The following is a 20,575-nucleotide window of genomic DNA, read 5'->3' on the forward strand; positions in this document are numbered from 1 at the left end:
CTGTGGTGATAGTCTCTCAATCTCTATAACTATGGACAACACCAACATCCTGCCTGTCACTGAGGCCTGTAAACTGGGCATCATTTTTTACTTGGTCCTCATATCCAGGCTATGTCTAAATCTTGCAGAATTGGTCTGCATCGCATCACATTTTCTATCCATCCACACAGCTAAAATTCTTGTCCAGGTTCTCATAAACTCATGTCTCAATTACTTCAATATCCTTCTCTCTGACCTTAACAAATTCAGTCTTGCCTTACTCATAGCCATCCATTCAGAATGCTGCTGCAAATGTTTTCCTAGCCCATTGCTTTGATCAAGTCACCCTTCTCTTTGCATCTTTCCACTGGCTTCTCCTTCTCTATAGGATCAAACTGCTTGTTTACTTTCAAGGCCCTTCATGGTCTATCTCAACCCTACCTGTACTGTCATTTGCTGTCAAGATGTCGACTCTCCCCTCCAATTGGTCATGATGCCAGCCTCCATTGCTTGCTTGTTTAATTTTCTAACAAGTGCCTTAACGCTTTCTTCCATGCTGTCCCTCACATTTGGGAGGAGCTCTCTGTAAACATCCACAAACCTAACTCATTATCGTCAGGGCCGGCTTCAGGCACCAGCTTCTCAAGCAGGTGCTTGGGGCGGCCGCTCCGGAGAGGGGCGGCAGGTGCAGGTATTCGGCGGCAATTCGGCGGACGGTCCCTCACTCCAGCTTGGAGTGAAGGACGTCCCGCCGAATTGCCGCCGCAGATCGCGATCGCGGCTTTGTTTTTTTTTTTTTTTTGGTTTTGGCTGCTTGGGGCGGCCAAAACCCTGGAGCCGGCCCTGCGGCCCTGATTATCGTCCTCAAAACCCTCCTTAAAATTCTCCTTTGCCATCATGCCTACCAAAACCTTGACAATGGTTAGGTTGCTGGTATGCTAAAAGCACTGCCATCGTGCTGACCTATTGTGTCATTGTTTCCTTGTACTCCCCTGTCTGTCTATCCATCTGTTGGCTTTTGTCTTATACTTAAATGGGCAGAGGAACCATCTTTTTGTTCCGCATTTGTACAGCAGCTACTGCACTGGGGTCCTGGCCCATGACAAGGGCTCCTAAAAATAATAAATATTATCTTTGATCAGCTTTCCTCTGTGCCTCATGTCACATTTTTCCATATTGATAGAGGGAGAAACCCTGATTTATTTATTTATATTTTCATATTGATGTCTTTGAGCAAGATAATAATGGTGAACTAATAACATATGGGTCAAGTTTGCTGGAATATAACACATCTGAAGATCTGGATATCAGTGGGGGCCTACTTCCTCACAGCTGAAATTCTCTTTGGGAGCCTTAAATATTAGCATTCTAGAAATGAAAAAAAAAAATTATTCAATTAATTAAATAGTACTAGATTTTAGTACTGATCCAAAAAGAATGTAATATCAGTATAGTAAGCTATAATGTTTTGGACCATTACTATAGAATAATACCCAAATTATTAACTACTCACAAACTGAGTTACTGACACCAAACGCAAATCTTTGCAAAGATAAGGAGCAACAAAGGTCTAAAATGATTTGCTATGCCCCGTCCATGATGAAGTAATTAGCCCTAATGTTTTGCTGTTTTGTTTTGTTCTTAAACTCTTTGGCAGATCCTTACTAAAATATAAATATTAAAGTTAACATTTCAAGAAGAGAGTTAACATTTCCAAAAATAAATAATTGGCTCTTGAGGGTCTTGCAAATTGCACATGTTTAGTTCTGTGGCACAGGAAAGCACCTGTATTGAAAAGCTTTGTTATTATTTTTTAAACAATCCAGACTTTGATACAACTGCCCTGTATCAGCAAAAAAATCCTAAAATATCAACATTTGATGATGTGAAAACTTTGTATCACAACATGGCAACAGTCTTGTCCCAGAAGGCAAAAGCGGTCACCACATTTTGCGTTTATCCATGGTTTTTCAGCAAAAGTGCAGTTGGTTTAAAAAAAAGTGTTTTGTTGGTTGCACTTAGTTTGAAGTGCATGAAGATTGCAGGATACTATTGAGTATAATAGTTTGTCCCTGGTTATATTTTTTTCTGCGTGATAAGTAAGGGGTTGGAGATTTATTGAGGTCTCACATCTGTGAAAGAGGGAAAGTCTACGAGGAAATGTTTACTATCTTTGGTTCCTTTGCTGTACAACTTACGTATTTTATTTTATTATTCAATCTCAGGACAGATTTTAATATATATATATTTGAAATACTATATATATATATGGTATTTCAAACACCATACAGAGTCTCCCCTGGATTACACAGTGGCTGGTTGTAAATTAACATTTTATATGATAAATAATTATTTTGCTACATTGTAATTATAATTTTCTGATATTGCCACCTTTCTTATGTTTGTAAAAATTGTTTAGAATTTGGCTGCATAGTAGATATTATATAGTCCAACCTCATATACACAGTCTTGAAGTTCAATGTATTCCATTTTTTTATAGGGCATAAATGGATAGAACCAAGTGAAGACTTACATGAGAAGTATCTCTGTAAGTCTGCAATACCATGGAATGATTACAGTCAGCTCTGATTTGATGTCAGAATTATTGATTTCCAAACCTCACAATCTAAGATGAATTTACTTAATTCAGTGAGACGGAAAGAAGGGTGTGTTGGGGGAAGAAAATCACAATGGAGTAAGAGACCAGGAAAATGGCAGAAGTACTATGGACTTGTCATTTATTGTTTTATTTCTTTTTGTAATACTTGTAGTTGTGCATGTGCCTAGAATACAGATACCTCATTTTAAAAATCCATAACAATAAATAATACAGGGAGAAGTATATTGGGAGGGGAGGGAAGCAAGGCTGACATTCACCACCAGCATAAATATGTGTAAAGCCATTGACTTCCAATTAAGCAAGTGATTGATTAGGCCTAGGGAGACGGATATAGAAGGGAGAGGGATGATGGCAGAAAGGGTCAAGGGGAGATATACAAAGATAAGGGGCACAGACTGAGGGAAACAGAACGGTGGTGGGGACATATAGATGTAATAAATGGTTCCATAGGTTGGGATGCACAGGTGAAACAGGGTGTCCTATGTATATGCAACTCTTTCTCCCTCCCTCTGAATCATAAGTCATTGAGTCACTCATTCTCCACAGATCTCACCTATAAAAAGTTCTCATTATTTTAGGCTGTGATTTAGACTAAATCTCATCTACCATTTCCTTCTCACATTCCTATATTCTTCCCTTCGCCTCTGAATGTAATTAGTATCCAAGACAGCTCATCTGCAGTAGTTAATGCTTTGAATTTATCTTTTTATTCTACTCCTATCACCTTGTTGTTTTGGCTTGCAGTGTATATAACTATTTCTCTAAAAGCAGCAGAGAGTCCTGTGGCACCTTATAGACTAACAGACGTATTGGAGCATGAGCTTTCGTGGGTGAATACCGTTGCGGATGCATCCAACGAAGTGGGTATTCACCCACGAAAGCTCATGCTCCAATACGTCTGTTAGTCTATAAGGTGCCACAGGACTCTTTGCTGCTTTTACAGATCCGGACTAACACGGCTACCCCTCTGATATTTCTCTAAAGGGTTTTTACTTTGATCTCTTTCTAAAATATTTTATGATGCTTTATATGAAAGAGCCTATAGAAAAATAACATGCATTGAATGGAGTGTATATATGGACACAGATAAACTAGGAGGTTGTGACAGAGAGTACCAACAGAAGTTTGCCAATTTAAGGGAATTTTCATGCTTCTATAACTCACATTTCTTAGATCTAAAAACGGAAAGATTTTCAATTGCTCCATACCAGCATCCAATTTCTTTGCTGTTTATAAAAAGGAAAATTAAAAAAAAAATTCTAAAGCATAGAAGTTCAAAAACCTGCTGCTGTGAACACCTAGCAACCTTTTACAACAATACTGTAATTTCATAATGATTTTTAGCTAGAGGACGAGTGAGGTGCATTTGTAACAGCCAAATTGACATGATAGAGTGTAACGGCTCCAAAAGAGCTATTATAGTCTTTTGGGTAATTAAAAGCTAGATGGAATATTGACAAATGATCCGTGCAATCTGATTGGCTAATTTCTTTGCTTTTTGTGGATTTAAATCATTTTTGACCATTTTATCATTTTTTCTTGTGGGTTCATGTTGTTTAAACCACCATGAAATCATATTCAGACCCAATATGTGAACTGAGCTGTCAAACTTTTGCTGCTTTTTGTGTATTCTATATGTAATTTTTGCATCTCAAGCCATATGTCACACTTCTTATGGGCAATGGTAATGTTCCACTGAGCTGACAGTGAGAACAGGTGTTTTATTTAGAACTTTCTAAAAAGTATCACACAGATTCTCTGCCCATTCTGCTCCCTTTGCACTGCTCAGGTAGAGCAAAGGGAGCATAGACAGATTGCATAGACTTTCCCCTAGTGTGATGGAGTCCCCCACTGGGCATCGGACTGGCATAACTGCCTCCTATTCCAGTCTTCCCACAGGTCTCAGGGTGTTTCAGCGTGGAGAAGAACTATGGCTAAAGAACACTGGTCTCCACCTGTCCTCAGGTGGTGAATGGTCCCTTGGGGACCATTGCTCTGCTACCCAGGCTCTTCTAACCAGTATCTCACGGCCTGGCTGGACAGAAAATCAGGAAGATGTAACTGGCTCCCTGACTGCCCCTCACCCCTTTACTGTCCTCAGTTTGGCCCTAAGTTACTACCTAAAACTGTGTATTATTTGAGTTTTAGTGAGGCCTCTGGAGTTCTGTGGCACTTCGGAACCAATTTCTGCTGCTGCATTAGTGAGGGTACAGCTGTATTTTATAGGTTCTGCTGCATTACTCCTGCAGTGAGGAAATGTGCCTGCACATTCCACTGTTGCAGAGTACAGGAACTGTTTTTAATCTTTTATTTAAATAGCTTAGATGTATGTTTTCAACTTTCTCAACTCTCAATTAAGCTTTTTAAATAAAAGATGAGAAGACTGAAGAGTGCCAGTGTATGGTACCATGGGCTCCTTAGGGGACATGGGGCTTTTTGGAAGAAAAACGAATGATTTTAAAACATAAAATCTGCTTCTTACCATACTGTTATTATTGCTTATTGAAGCATTAGTGAGCATCTCCAAAACAAACAAAAAGAGGGACAGGGTGCGGTTACGTATGGAGTGGAATTTAAGTAAGGAGGAAGAATTTGCTCATTGATGCCAGATTTAAAGGCATTTCTGCAGTCCTCCATTGATTAGACAGTATTTCCCATGGCCACAGAATCGGGGTACAGTATAGGCCCCGAGGTTTTGTCTCCTTTCATGTATTATTCTGAACATACTTAAACCTTAAAATAAGCTCTGCAATGCTGTGCACAAATTATTTCCGGTATTATTCATTCTGCTGCATCCTAAGGGTAATCCGTTGTGGCACAAATACACTCTTATGGATTTCCACCAGTTTTTCCCCTTTGGACTTCTTCTCCCATGAAGCATGCAGTTGTGGCCAAAATTAGCCCAAGGATGACTCCAGTCAAACAAGATTTTCTTCAAAACCCATCAGACCTGCTCCTAAGCTGCACATTGAGCAACGCTCATATGTGCCAGGTTTCACTCATTTGGAGGAAAAATCCCTAATTTTGAATGACTGTTATTATTTATTGAATACAGTCAATGTGATTAGAGTTGAATAAAGATTAAGGAATACATGGGACCAGATCTTCTGCTGGAGTGAATTGATTTAGCTCTTTTGAAGTCAAAGAAGTTGGGCCTGGCTGAAGATCTGGACCATCAAGTAGTTTGTGGTCTGAAAACCAGATTTTCAAACCTGTTCACATGCACAGATACTGTCTTGTGCTTGAGTACAGGAGTTTGCTCTGTATTCCTAGACTAAATTCCCACTGTTAACTATTTTTCTTTCTTTAAGCCCTCTGACTTGGTTTTGATGCATTCTACAGTGTTTCATTCAGAACCATATTGTGTGTGGCTCCATCTGAACTGCTGAGTCCATAACTTTGTACAGAATTAGTAATGATTTTCCACATACACAGCCATGATATTTTAATTCCAGTAGTTACTCTAATTCCTTCTACATGCTTTATTTCCCCCCTCTCTTGTGTATGTGGCAAAGCTTTTTGTTTGGAGGGGAAGGGCAGTCTCTCCAATACATAGCCCTCTTCTCTTGTATTTCAGGCTTTGGAATCTCGATATATGTAGCAGTTGTAATTTTAAACATCTGGCTGGTGATGCAAAGAAGCCAACTGCATACACTCAAGTAGGTCAAGACCTACAAGTTCCAGCCTCTTAATCTGACCCTTGACAATGCTTCTGTGGGTTGACATTCACTATTTTATTTTTTTCTTATCTTCTTAATTGCAGTGTGAGTGTAAATCTATCTATTAACACAAGGGGTTGAAGTAAAGAAAAGAAATGCAGCTATTCCTGGGTGCTTTGGCTCTCAAAGTAGCTTCTCAGCCCTATGGTTGTGCGGAATCAATGCCACTGATAACTTTTCGGTCATATGTCGTTATAGTGTTGAGTAGGAGCACTGAAAACGTTTTAAAAAACAAAAGCTTCAGAACTGTGATAATGTTGACATATCATTACTATGATTGACATGATAAATAAGTCAGGTCATAAGGAATAATGCAGCAGTAAATCCCTGGCCACATGAACTTCCTGAGGGGAAAAGGGGTCTATTAAATTTTCTGTATAGAAATTGCAGTCAATGGTGTATAAACAATGTATTCTACAGCAACCTGTCCATTGCTTAAGTTATTGGCAGGAGTTGTCACATTTCTATAGTGAGACAGGGCAAGGCCAGATGGCTATAGTAAAGTAGTGAGGAACAGGTATGTTAGCCCCAGGCTAAACAAATCCCTGGTACAATGGTAACCAAATGGCAGTTGCTCCAGGTTAATCAAGACACCTGGGGCCAATAAGATCCTTCTAGAAAGCAATGGAGATAGCTAGGTTGATTGGGACACCTGAAGCCAATCAAGGGCTGGCTGGAACTAGTTAAAAGCCTCCCAGATAGTCAGTGAGGCGCGTGTGTCAGGAGCTGTAGGAGAAAGCTGTGCTGTTGGAGAGACTGAGCAGTACAAACCATATCAGGCACAAGGAAGGAGGCCCTGAAGTAAGGGTGAAGTGGATCTTGAGGAAGTGGGGGCTGCTGTGGGAAAGTGGCCCAGGGAATTGTACACATCCTGTTTCTAAAAAGTCAGCTACCATAGCTGATACTATTAGGGTCCCTGGGCTGGAGCTCGGAGAAGAGGGCGGGCCCGGGCTCCTCCCTTTGCTCCCGATTAATCACTGAGATTGGGAGACAACAGAGACTGTGCAAGGGAGGGTAGCTTCTCCTCACCTCCCTTGCTGGCTTATGATGAAAATGGCTCAGTAGGCTGTGATCCTTGCCTCTAGAGAGAGAAGGGCTACGTGGAGGGTCACAGTGAGCTTCCGAGGCTAGCGAAATCCGCCAGGAAACACGGGACCCACAGAGACAAGGACAGAGTTTTGTCACTAGTTATTAGAAGAAACTATCACTAATAATCTGCAGTCTCTAAGTAAACAGGTGCAATCCTGAAGCAGATCACCAAATAATGGGAACATGCAGTAGTGCTTTATTAAATGCATTATTTCATCACTGGATTGCTATTCTAACAATGTGCTAAGGAGGGGCTGTGGATTTTGGCTTTCATTCTTAAATTCAGTAATTTGATAATGTGAATTAAAGAGTCTTCTACCCCAGAATCAGGAAGGTTCATTAAGGACTGGAGTTTTTCTGAGATTCAGTAGCACACACTGTCTGTATGCAGCTAGGCACCTCATTCAGTGGCTCTCTAACATTCAGGACATCGCTCGTTATCTGTCTATCAGATCAAGGAGACTCAAAAATGCTGTCTAAATGTAAACAGGTGGGAAATCAGTGATGCAAGTCAGGACGGACTAAAACTGTCAGCCAAGGGCCTGGCTAATAAATAACTCAATGGACAGCAGGGCTCTGTGGCTTTAGCCCTGGTTGAAGAGAATCTTGACCAATTTTAGGATAGTATTCCCAGCATTTAACGGAGTTTCAGGGTAGGTTGAATCAAGCCCTCAAAGAGATGTCAGAGAGCCAAATCCTCTCTCTTTCAAATCTAGGGGATTTGAGTCCCATTGAGCCACCCCTACAAACAATACCTCTAGGAGAAGAGGTATATAGTTGGTCTTGTTGAGGCTCTTCCTTCAAAAGATGCTCCTAGCGTGGACCCCAAGAGACTCAAAACTATTTCTGACTCGCCTACATTCATACTTCCCCTTCCTCTAGAAAGGCCTTGGTTTCTTCTGGGACATATGGGAATCGGTCACCAAAGACAAATAGGCAGCTGTGATTCACAGAAGTAACTGAACAGAATTCAGTTTCCTTGATCCCCATTCCCAGGGGGATGCCATCTTCCTTTCCCAAAAATCCCTTCAAGTGCTCCAGGATTTGTGATACCATCTCTCACTTAAGCTCCATAAGCACAGTTGTTCCAGTTCCAAACTCAGTGTAGTGGTATCCAAGTGACTAGGGAGAAACAGACTGATCCTCAGTCTTAAGAAGCCAAACCAGTGCTATATGTCCTCAAAAGCCATTTCCCGATATAAACTAAAAAATCTTTATTCATGATCATCCACTCAGAGACTATGAGCTGTGGTGCAAGTGAAGTATCAGCTGACCTTTCAGACACATGTATTTATCTATGCGACATCTCTAACCACGCATTACCAGCAATGTTTCTATTTCACCAAAGGAGAATCTCCAGCCCTACCAACCTAACTCACAACTGCACCATGAGTACTGACCAAGGGGTTGTTGATAATGGCAGCATTCAGGAGTGAATGAAAGCAATGGCATTTTACCTGGCTGCTCACTTCACCCTAGTTGATAGGTTGATTTGTTATGCCTGGAGACTACTACAAGTTACAATGATCTCTGGGAGCTGAAGCAGCTGGGACGTAGATTGGAGAGCTGTCAAGAGAGCAGCTTGGAGTCTGGTCATTTTCTATGCACAAGTCCTAAGCTAGTGTTTAGAAGAGTTGTCACCGAGGACAAGAGATGTATTTGTCCTTGGCCATTAAGAGCCAAATTGGGCTGCCTTGCAGTGGCTCACTAAGATGTAACTTTTTTTTATTCTCCCATATTGTATTCCACAATCTAACTTTTCATTTAAGAGTCTCTAACCATATAGTTATGAAGATAACTTTCAAACTGTGAACCAAGTATAAATCAATGCAATGTCTGCCTGAGTCTGCAGGCTGCATGAAATAGCTTTGAAAGGTATGAACCACTTCTTTTGTTCTTATTTTGACATCATGTGTGGTGAATCTTGGGGAGAATAACATTGACTTATTTTTTTCCAAACCGATCGTTGTTGGCCAGAGACACCATGAGGAACTGTTCGGCTTAGTGCCTTCAGGAAGCATGCAATTGCATTTAATCCAGACTGCCTTGCAGCATTAATAATTCTTTCAATTCAGCATTGTGGTAAAAAGGGAATCTGGGGAATGTGAAACAACATAGATGCACGGGGCATCTTCAGAGCCACAAAATCAGTATGGATCTTGGTTATCTGCTGATATGAGGGAAAGAAACCCTGCTTCTTCCTCCAATGGGAAAATGTGTAAGAAGCTCAGAGAGGGAAACCTCAGAGTTTCCTGTCCCCTATATGGGTGTGGCCCTGGCAGGGGTAGAGACGACTCAGTAGAGAGGAGAAGGCAGACTTTTATCTGTTGTTGCCTCCTTTACATGTTGCTCACGCTGTATTTTCCAAGAGCATGTTTGACTTCTTATGTTTTCCTCTGGTGATAAATTTAAACTTTCTAATAGTAGGAGCAAAGGTTTTATGCAGAATTAAATTAGCTATTTAAAATGTTTAGCTTCACTTCCTTGCTCCATTTTACATTTTATGTATTCCTACCCATAGATCTAAAGATGAAAGGGCAGAAAAATTCTTGGTGTTTGAAATGTTTGTTGTAAAGGATTTTTCATGACAAAGTAGGCTCTGCCAAGTTCCTATGGGAGCTAAGGGAAATAGGCCTTTTTCAGTTAATAGTGTTGTTTCCTTTTGTCTTTAATATTAGTTACCACTATTAATTGTAAACTTAATATTTTTTGACATTTTGTGGGTAAGAAAAAGGGACACACTGCCTGCAATTCTTTGTCAAATGTACAATTTTTAAACTGAACCTGCCTTTATTAGGTTCAGCTACCCTATCTGATTTCAAAGACACTTGTTGTATGGTCTAATGTCATGTATAGAAGGTTCATAATAATTTCCATCAGGAATGAAGCTAGTGCTACTCTGGCCACTATTCAATTAGTTATGAACCTAAAACGGCTGAAAAACAGGCAGGAACCCCATGTGGGAGGAGCAAAGTGACAGATTTGCTTGGCCTCCCCTGTTTGAGAGGGCATTCAAATCGAGTGGCACTGTGACTTATTGCACAGAGTCACAAGGAGGGGCAGCCAGGCCAAACCTGAATGGTGCTGCAACCCTATGAACCAGGCCTGGAGTGGGGAGCTGGGCCCAGCCCTGCAGAACGAGTGTAGGGAGGGGCTCACTCTCCAGTCCAGTCCCCTCCAGTCTTCCTGAGGCCACCCCTCAGTGGTAATTTTTTGGAAGGATGAGGGGTGGCAGTTTCAGATTTTGTTCAAGGCACCCAAAAACTTCTGTGCACCCCCAAAAATAGGAAGCCCAGAGAAATGCTCAAGGCCTCAGTTCTGCAAATACTTGTGCACATAAGTAGTTCAACTGACTTAAAAAATTAAACGTGTCACTGCTTCCAGGACCAAAGCTTAAGTAGTGAACAAATAAGAACATAAAAAATCAAGTCTACATCAGTACTGGTGAAATAAGGCTATTTTAGTCACCTGGGAAACCAGTAATATGGAATGAAATAGCACAGGAAGGAGAACTTTATATGTACACCGCTATAGGCAACATTGTAAAGCCACCATAAAACAGTAAGATGAAATAGCAAATTTTTTTTTTTTTTAAATAAGAAGTGAGAATTCATTGATTTTTATTTTCTTTTAGGATCAACAGTAGTTCCGGATTATTTCTTGAAAGAACTATTGAGAAAGCAAAACTTTAACATCATCAAAAATACTCCAGACAAACAGTCTTAGGCAGTGTTTCTCAAACTGGGGTCGCTGCTTGTGTAGGGAAAGCCCCTGGTGGGCCGGGCCGGTTTGTTTACCTGCCCCGTCTGCAGGTCCGGCCGATCGCGGCTCCCACTGGCCGCGGTTTGCTGCACCAGGCCAATGGGAGCTGCAGGAAGTGGCGTGGGCCAAGGGACATATTGGCCGCCGCTTCCAGCAGCCCCCATTGGCCCGGAGCAGCGAACCGCGGTCAGTGGGAGCCGCGATTGCAGGGCCGGTTCCAGACACCAGCTCAGCAAGCAGGTGCTTGGGGCAGCCAAGGGGAAGGGACAGCACATCAGGCTTTTCGGCGGCAGGTCCATCAGTCCCTCTCGGAGGGAAGGACCTGCTGCTGAATTGCCGCTGAAGAAGAAAGCGGCGCAGTGGAGCTTTTTTTTTTTTTTTTCTGCCACTTGGGGCGGCAAAAATCCTGGAGCCGGCCCTGCGTGATTGGCCGGACCTGCAGACAGGGCAGGTAAACAAACCGGCCTGGACCGCCTGGGGCTTTCCCTACACAAGTGGCGACCCCAGTTTGAGAAACACTGGTCTTAGGCTTCTTTTATATCACTCTTAGGCCTTGTCTACACTACGAGAGTAGTTCGATTTTACTTGCATCGAATTTTTGTAATCGATATTGCAAAGTCGAACGTGTGTGTCCACACTAAGGACAGTAATTCGACTTTGTGCGTCCACACTAACGGTGATAGCGTCGACATTCGAAGCGGTGCACTGTGGTCAGCTATCCCACAGTTCCCGCAGTCCCCTCTGCCCATTGGAATTCTGGGTGTAGCCGGCAATGCCTTCTGGGTAACAAAATGAGTCGAGGGTGCTTTTGGGAAACTGTCGTCATCCGTCCATCACTCCCGCCCTCCCTCCCTGAAAGCGCCGGCGGGAAAACAGTTCGCGCGCTTTTCCAGTCATTGACAGCGCGGACGCCACTGTACTCCGAGCATGGAGCCCGCTGCGACCATCGCTGCAGTTGTGGCCGCTCTCAACGTCTCGCAGCTTATCATAAAGGTTTCCCTGAGGCAGATGCAGAAAAGTCAGGCAAGGAGGCTACGGCACCGCGGTGATGTCCTGAAGTCTGAGAGTAGCACAGACCTGTCAGAAAGCAGGCGACCCAGCGCCGAGGACATCACAGTGGCAATGGGTCATGTTGATGCCGTGGAACGGCGATTCTGGGCACGGGAGACAAGCACTGAGTGGTGGGACCGCATAGTGCTGCAGGTCTGGGATGAATCCCAGTGGCTGCGAAACTTTCGCATGCGGAAGGGAACTTTCCTGGAACTTTGTGAGTTGCTGTCCCCTGCCCTGAAGCGCAGTGACACCCGGTTGCGAGCTGCACTGAGTGTACAGAAGCGAGTGGCCATAGCCCTGTGGAAGCTTGCAACGCCAGACAGCTACCGGTCAGTCGCGAACCAGTTTGGGGTGGGCAAATCTACCGTGGGGGTTGTTGTGATGCAAGTAGCGAAGGCAATCGTTGATGTACTGCTGCCAAAGGTAGTGACCCTGGGAAACGTGGAGGCGATCATAGATGGCTTCGCAGCGATGGGATTCCCAAACTGCGGTGGGGCCATAGATGGAACTCACATCCCTATCCTGGCACCGGACCACCAGGCCACCCAGTACATTAACCGAAAGGGATACTTTTCCATGGTGCTGCAAGCACTGGTGGACCACAGGGGACGTTTTACCAACATCTACGTGGGATGGCCGGGCAAGGTTCATGACGCTCGTGTTTTCAGGAACTCTGGTCTGTTTAGACGGCTGCAACAAGGTATTTACTTCCCGGACCACAAAATAACTGTTGGGGATGTGGAGATGCCTATAGTCATCCTCGGGGACCCAGCCTACCCGCTAATGCCCTGGCTCATGAAGCCCTATACTGGCGCCCTGGACACTGAAAAAGAACTCTTCAACTACCGGCTGAGCAAGTGCAGAATGGTGGTGGAGTGTGCTTTTGGCCGTCTCAAGGGGAGATGGAGAAGCTTACTGACTCGCTGTGATCTCAGCGAAACCAATATCCCCATTGTTATAGCAGCTTGCTGTGTGCTCCACAATCTCTGTGAGAGCAAGGGGGAGACCTTTATGGCGGGGTGGGAGGTTGAGGAAAATAGCCTGGCTGGTGATTACTCACAGCCAGACAGCCGGGCGATTAGAAGAGACCAGCGGGAAGCGCTGTGCATCCGGGAGGCTTTGAAAGCAAAGTTCCTGAGTGAGCAGGGTAACCTGTGATTTTATAGTTTGTGTACTGAGAAGCTAAACCTGCCCCCGTTTCTTTACCCAGGTAATGTTGACTATCCTATCCAGTTACATACCCCCTTCACCCCCCCTCCAACACACGTGTCGAAATAAAAATAGTTCTACTTTGTTAAAGCACACCGTTTTCTTTAATACTGTTTTAGCGGGAATTTTTTAAAACTGGGACGCAGACTGTGGTGCGGGGCGGGTCTAGTGTTGTGATGCGAATGCAGCTTCTAAACTCAAGGATTGACAGGCTCCGCTGCGGTGGGATGCTTGTTTCAACGGAGCCTGTCACCCCTCCTGATCGGGACTGTGTGTATGGGAGGTCTATTTGACTTTGTGGCAGGGGGAGGACGGTTACAGATCCCATGCTGTGTGGCTCTGTGATCCTGTCTAAGGACCGGGGCTTAAGATCTGTAACTGCCCTCCCCCGCCACAAAGTCACAGAGCAACCCACCCCCCCCAACATTACATCAAAACAACCTCCCAGACTAACCGGGGCAACTAGTCACTGCATCACTGCACTGTGTATGTGCCCTGCTGCTGTGCCTGCCCCCGACTATGTACCCTGCCAAAGGAGACTGTCCTGTCCAATTTCCAACCCCCTTTCCCCTCCTCCTCCAAAAGAACATGATTGAAACAGTAGTTAACAGAAACGAATTTTTTATTATCAACTACACATGGCATTGGGAGGTGAAACTTGGACGTGGGCTTGTGTCAGGCGGGAAGGAAAGAACTTTTCAAATTTTGGGAAATGAGAGCCTTCTGCTACTAGAGCTCTCTGCAGGGGTGGAGTGAGAGTTAGCAGGGACTCTGCCGCCTCTCCTTCTTTGCACTTTGGGTGAGGTGGGTATGGGACTTGGTGGCGGGGGAGGGCGGTTAGAGATGGACTGCAGCGGGGCTCTGTCCTCCTGCCTCCGTTCCTGCAGAACATCCACAAGGCGCCGGAGCGTGTCCGTTTGCTCCCTCAGTAGTCCAAGCAGCGTTTGAGTCGCCTGCTGGTCTTCCTGCCGCCACCTCTCCTCCCGATCCATGTTGGCTTGGTGCATTCGGGTCAAGTTCTCCCGCCACTGGGTCTGCTGTGCTGCCTGGGCTTGGGAAGAGGCCATAAGCTCAGAGAACATGTCCTCCCGTGTCCTCTTCTTCCTACGCCTAATCCGCGCTAGCCTCTGGGAGTGTGATTCCAGGCTAGGTTGTGAGACAGTCGCAGACGGGGCTGTGGAAATGGGAAAAAGGGAGTGAATTCCTCTGAAAGATAAATGTAGTTGTGAACAAAGAACATAGTCTTTCTCTGTGAACAAGACCATGCACAGCACCTTTCACATGCGCACTCAGCACAAGGTCGAATTCTCGGCCTTCGCATTCTGTGCCTGGGGTCTTGAACAGCACATTTGAGAAGCGAGGCAGCACAACGGAATTTCTGTTGCAGGCAGACATGGTAAGCCGTACACTTGTGGCAGTTTAAAACTTTTATATTACCACTGGCCTCATTTCACATTTAAATCAATGTCAGTCCCTGCTGCCAGCAATCCGGCAAGCAGGAACTCTGCCCCTGTCCCACCCCCTCGCGGCTGTCCCCGGGAATGATCCCTTTCGGCTGCCCCTCTCCCGCCTCCACCGCGTGGCTGCAAACCAGCGGTGACAGTTCTGTAAAGGAACGGGAAAGCAGTCCCAACACTAACATTCCCCTACCTAATTAAAAGCAGGTCACCATGGCCGACATCACCCTGATGAGGATCTCCGAGAGCGACAAAGAGAGAATGCTCCGGGAAAGCCTCCAAAGACCAGGGCCGTATGCCGCCCTGCTGTGCAGAGCAATGATCCCCGAGTACCTGATAATCTCGTGGCGCGGCAACGTGTCGTACTTCGGAGGACCCAATAAGGCCGCTCTCCCCAAGAACCTCATGCAACGGCTTTCAAGTTACCTCCAGGAGAGCTTCATCGAGATGTCCCAGGAGGATTACTGCTCTATCCCCGCACATATAGACCGCATTTTACTGTAGCTGCAGTAGCAGGGAATACACAGTAGAGCGGCTTGTGCAGGACAATCACTGAAAACCGGACATTGCTAGATTTCTTTTCAAAACTTGCACTGCCCCTTACTAAACCGTTAAGCGCCTAGGGCACACTAATCATGAACAACCCATTCTTTTAATTGTTAATATTCCTGTTTTGTTAAAAATAAATGTTTAGATGTTTACAACACTTACTGGCTGATCCTTCACCAGATTCTGTGTCCGGGGTAATGGCTGGGGACGCTTCGTAGGGGATCTCTGTAAGGGTGATGAAGAGATCCTGGCTGTCGGGGAAATCAGCGTTGTGAGAGCTGCCAACTGCCTCGCCCTCCTCATCTCCTTCCTCATCTTCCCCGTCCCCTAACATGTCTGAGGAACCGGCCGTGGACAGTATCCCATCCTCAGAGTCCACGGTCACTGGTGGGGTAGTGGTGGCGGCAGCACCGAGGATGGAATGCAGTGCCTCGTAGAAACGGGATGTCTGGGGATGGGATCCGGAGCGTCCGTTTGCCTCTTTGGTCTTCTGGTAGCCTTGTCTCAGCTCCTTGATTTTCACGCGGCACTGCGTTGCATCCCGGCTGTATCCTCTCTCTGCCATGTCTTTAGAGATCTTCTCGTAGATCTTTGCATTCCTTCTTTTGGATCGCAGCTCGGAAAGCACGGACTCATCGCCCCACACAGCGATGAGATCCAAGACTTCACGATCAGTCCATGCTGGGGCTCTCTTTCTATTCCCAGACTGCATGGCCATCACTGCTGGAGAGCTCTGCATCGTTGCCAGTGCTGCTGTGCTCGCCACGATGTCCAGACAGGAAATGAGATTCAAACTGGCCAGACAGGAAAAGGAATTCAAATTCAAATTTTCCCGGGGCTTTTCCTGTGTGGCTGGTCAGAGCATCCGAGCTCGCACTGCTGTCCAGAGCGTCAACAGAGTGGTGCACTGTGGGATAGCTCCCGGAGCTATTAGCGTCGATTTCCATCCACACCTAGCCTAATTCGACATGGCCATGTCGAATTTAGCGCTACTCCCCTCGTCGGGGAGGAGTACAGAAGTCGAATTAAAGAGACCTCTATGTCGAACTAAATAGCATCGCAGTGTGGACGGGTGCAGGGTTAATTCGATTTAACGGCGCTAACTTCGACATAAACGCCTAGTGTAGACCAGGCCTAAGACTTTGTTTTGTTGGATTTTTTTTTCTGGGTTGGTTGGTTTCTGTTTTGTTTTTGTTTGGGCACGGGGGTTGTTTGGATTTTCTGAGGGATTTTTGGCTAAATATATGACACATTTTATTGTCCTAAACCCACCCCATATGAAAAAAAAATTGGGATCTTGAATTAACCAAAATCCCCTGGACCCATTTAAAACTCTCCTTAGTAATCACTTTGGCTTTGCCAGCTTCTGATCAACTGCATCTCTCCCTGTGTGGAGTGCTTCTAAGAATCTGTAAAAATGGCCAGTTTTTCATGTGTGTGATCTATTCACTTAGTGTTTCCTTTTGTCACACAGTTATGGCCGCTCAGAATTTGTAGAACTAACAGCAAAATCAAAAGAGGACAGAAGTCACAAAGCAGAAAGGGGAAAACACTATACAGTGTTGCTGTCTGACAGGCATCCTATAGAGAGAATTCTGTTTGCCAGTCAGCAGAAACCAATTACCTGTTTATTTCTACTTAGGGCTTCAGGTTTCGTTTCAACTACCTGACATAATTTTAATCCATGTCTGAAAGGCATTTTATATGTGTGAAAGTGACTCTCCCTCCTTTCACTAACATGTCTGTCTGTCTATCTATCTAGAATATGTAAACTTAACAATTTATGGATATAGTGGTGGAGGGGTCTGTTTTGTTTTCAGAAGACCCCTGTTACACTTTTCTATTTCTTTTGCTGATGTGAGAAGGTTCTGCCCTAATTTTCCCCCCTAGATAGTAAAATTGTAGTGTTGGTATTAATTCTAAAGCAAATCTAAATGGGGTTATGTTGACTAAAAGAAAAATCTTAGCTGTGTAACAGACTGTCTGACTATAGGACCAGTTAGTTTTAAATAGATAACCTGGGGCAATATCTCAAACTGTCTTGTACTAGCTGAGCACTATGTTTCTACAATCTAGGAGCAAATTTATTCCTTTTTAAGATCGCTGGGGTAGACAGGAAATACATACATTTTCACTTTATTTTGTCTTTCTTTCACTCCTAAGATTTTCCTATTTATCTGCACCTCTGTTGTGACACCCTACAGTCTGTGATATAATAACTTCAAACAAGAAGCAGCACAAAGTAGAGGTTTGCACGGGTGGGTGATGGGTGGGAAGAGACGCGAATTTTTCACAGCCACAAGCTTCCATTTTCTTCTATTGAAGCAACTGTCATATGCAGTGAGGGGTGTTCACCATTCATATTGCTAAAAACAATTACCCATCCGTTCCCTAGAGGGTAAAAAGCCAATATGGGATCCAAGAGACCTTGTGCTCCTGAACCCCAGTCTTATTTGGGAGCACCAGATAGAAGAAAATCAGTACATTAATGCAAGCAGCCACTGGACTGGGCAGGTAAGGTGCATCTAACAATTGATTCGTAACAATGCTGACACTTCCCATGTTACAGAAATAATAACAACAAAGAGCCCTGAGTAATAACTTCCCCTTAGCTTTCTTTTGACTGTACTTGCAGTATTCTTGTAGTATGCATTTATATACGGTATATAAATAGCTACAAAAACCCATTCCATCTTTCAAAAGAGAGAGGCTATTTTATTCTGACTTCAGAAAATTAAATGCTTATCCATCTGTGGAATTATTTTTGAATAAATATATTTGTAGGCTTTGTTTAGCTGGCTTATTGTTTACCATTTTGGAATGTTCTATGTATTCACAGTTGTTTTGTTCTTGCTACAGTGGAAATACAGCACACTATATTTTTCTCCTTGCTGAGGTCTGAGGTGACCTTATAATATAAAATAGCCAAAAGTTTGGTAATCACAAAGGCTGCATAGGGAAAGCATCACATTTGGAAGAACTTCTGTGCTTAAAAATGTGGGGGGCGGGGGCATTTCTTTACATTGGATAAATTATTTCTGATCTGTTTATGGTTCTGGCCTGCTTTTAGGTTTTACAGTACACTAAATATGTAAATGAAATATTTTTATTTGCTTCTGGATCTGTGACCTGCACAACTTATTAAAGATTTTATTTCTTTGTGGAAGAGAAGAGGGAAGTAGACTGGTTTGATGAGGTGAATGGGGAACTTCAAACCATATGGGGTGGACCTCAGGCCCCTAGTAACCTATTTCTTAAAATATTATTCTGACAAGTCATTCCATATGCTTGTTTCAGTTAGTTGTTGGGGGAAGGCTGTGGGGTAGCTCTTGTTTTTCAGTTCTGTTCCCATTATGAAAAGGATCAGAAACAACAGACCTTTTGGGAGCAAGGTAGCAATCTGGATCCCAAAAGATGTTTCACATATAAATAGAATACAGCAAAAGTTGACCTTGAGCTTAAAATGCTGTACATATGTGCCTTTTCTATTGAACAATGTTTTTTTCAGCAAACAAAAGACAGCTATGTTAGTACAATTTTCTAAACATCTTTGCATAATCCTTCCCCTCACCCTTTAATAAATGGATTCATGTTCATAAATTATAGTGTTTGAAGTGGGGTTATGTGACATTTTCATGTATGAAAAGCATTTAGATGTAACTACATTTCTTCAGGGACCTGAGGGTGGGTTTTCTGTGGATGGCTTTGACTGACACATTGCTTATCCAATGACTGATTTTCCTTGGTGAATCACTTATCATGTAAAGTGCAGATGATTTTCAGAAACTTGTAACTAAAGCTGCCTTTTTGTCATCGAAAACGTGGCTTCTTTGATTTTTATTTTTTTTAAAGCATTTAGGACTTTTGACATTTTACTTTTTCTGTCCATGGCAAGTGGATGAAAGAGTAAACAGTTTCAGTGAGACCCTTAGGAAGTTGCCATGTTAAAATCTGGACTATGTGGACGGATAAAACAGATTCTAAACTCTCATAGGCCCTCGTCCTGCAATCAAATCCTCACTGACTTCAGCAAATCTTGCCCTGGGTGCTCAGGGAATAATACCAGTGTCAAGGATCTTCCCTGGGTCTTTTGCAATGTAATATGCTCACCATCTAATCATTGAACCACTAAACTAACCAATCAACATTCTCTTGATTTAGTGCCATTCAGACAACTAAGGAATTTGTTATGGTTCTGAAAAATCTGAGCAAAAATGGCATGTAGAATGTGATCAGTAACAAATGCACTCACAGACATCATGGTGATGTCACTAGTATAAACAGATGAAAAGGGTGGACGTCTTTGATATGGTCTGTGTGAGCTCTAATGGGTTTTCCACAGTGCTTAATTTGTAATGAAATAGGTGCCAGAGCTCAAGCAATTTTTTTACTTTCATAACTGACACGGCAAACCCAGATGTGACGGGGCTATGAACTGCTCAGCCCTGGAAAGCTCTAGCAAAAATTAAGCCCTGGTTTTGTATAAAACTTGATTCAGGAACATTGAGGTGACTCTCCTTGCAGCACACAAATCTGCTCACTTTACACATATGATGAAGTCCCATTAGCTTCAGTAGTACTCAATGTGAGTATTGTAAGAAGGATTTGGCCTAAACATACCATTTAAAAAAAATTCCCTTCCTGAGCAGAAATTTCACAGAGTTTTGGGCAGAGAGGCAGGAATCCCCTACAGATTCTGCTTGAATGACCTGCAGATATCTATTGTTTCTGCTAATATCTTTTGATTAGCATGGATTGACACTAACTGTTCAGGTTTTCCAGATTTGCAAAGAAAGTATGCTCTGATTTTGCACCATTTATTTTCAAAGCTGAAAATCATCTACATTAAAACGAGTTAATTACAAAAAGAAGTCTTTACGTCAGAGAATTGACATTTGGTTACTCATCACCTGGATTCTTCCTTTACACTGTTGCAGACTGCCACTCAAACGTTAAACTGTGAATGCATCGAATTTTATAAACCAGAATTGTTTTAACAGTTAAGGCCCTGATCCACCTCCATGACCCTTCACACCCTCCTAGATTTCCTTTGATTTCAGTGAAACGCTGCACAAATGTAAGGGTCAGCATGGATACTTTGCAGGAACAGGGACCAAACTGAACTAGATATTTCCTTG

General features: G+C 43.6%; 2 protein-coding genes across 4 annotated transcripts in view; one reads left to right on the plus strand and one right to left on the minus strand.

Annotated features, from left to right (window-relative positions):
• SDK1 (sidekick cell adhesion molecule 1) overlaps window positions 1-20,575 on the plus strand; it is a 672,364-nt gene that overhangs the window by 437,378 nt on the left and 214,411 nt on the right. The window lies entirely within an intron of this gene.
• Window positions 14,036-16,288, minus strand: LOC135974074 (uncharacterized). The gene is made up of 2 exons (XM_065560142.1): window positions 15,600-16,288; window positions 14,036-14,605 (listed from the first exon to the last, which is right to left on the minus strand). The coding sequence occupies exons 1-2, from the start codon at window positions 16,174-16,176 to the stop codon at window positions 14,130-14,132; spliced, it is 1,053 nt and encodes a 350-aa protein (XP_065416214.1). The 5' UTR covers window positions 16,177-16,288; the 3' UTR covers window positions 14,036-14,129.

This window comes from Chrysemys picta, chromosome 10, assembly GCF_011386835.1.
Source record: "Chrysemys picta bellii isolate R12L10 chromosome 10, ASM1138683v2, whole genome shotgun sequence".
In the NCBI taxonomy this organism is placed as follows: domain Eukaryota; kingdom Metazoa; phylum Chordata; order Testudines; family Emydidae; genus Chrysemys; species Chrysemys picta.

Coding starts and splice junctions, on each gene's coding strand:
- LOC135974074 (XM_065560142.1), bottom strand. CDS start 16,176: ATGCAGAGCTCTCCAGCAGTGATGGCCATGCAGTCTGGGAATAGAAAG. Junction 14,606..15,599: donor ATCTGGTGAAGGATCAGCCA/GTAAGTGTTGTA, acceptor CCATTTCCACAG/CCCCGTCTGCGACTGTCTCA.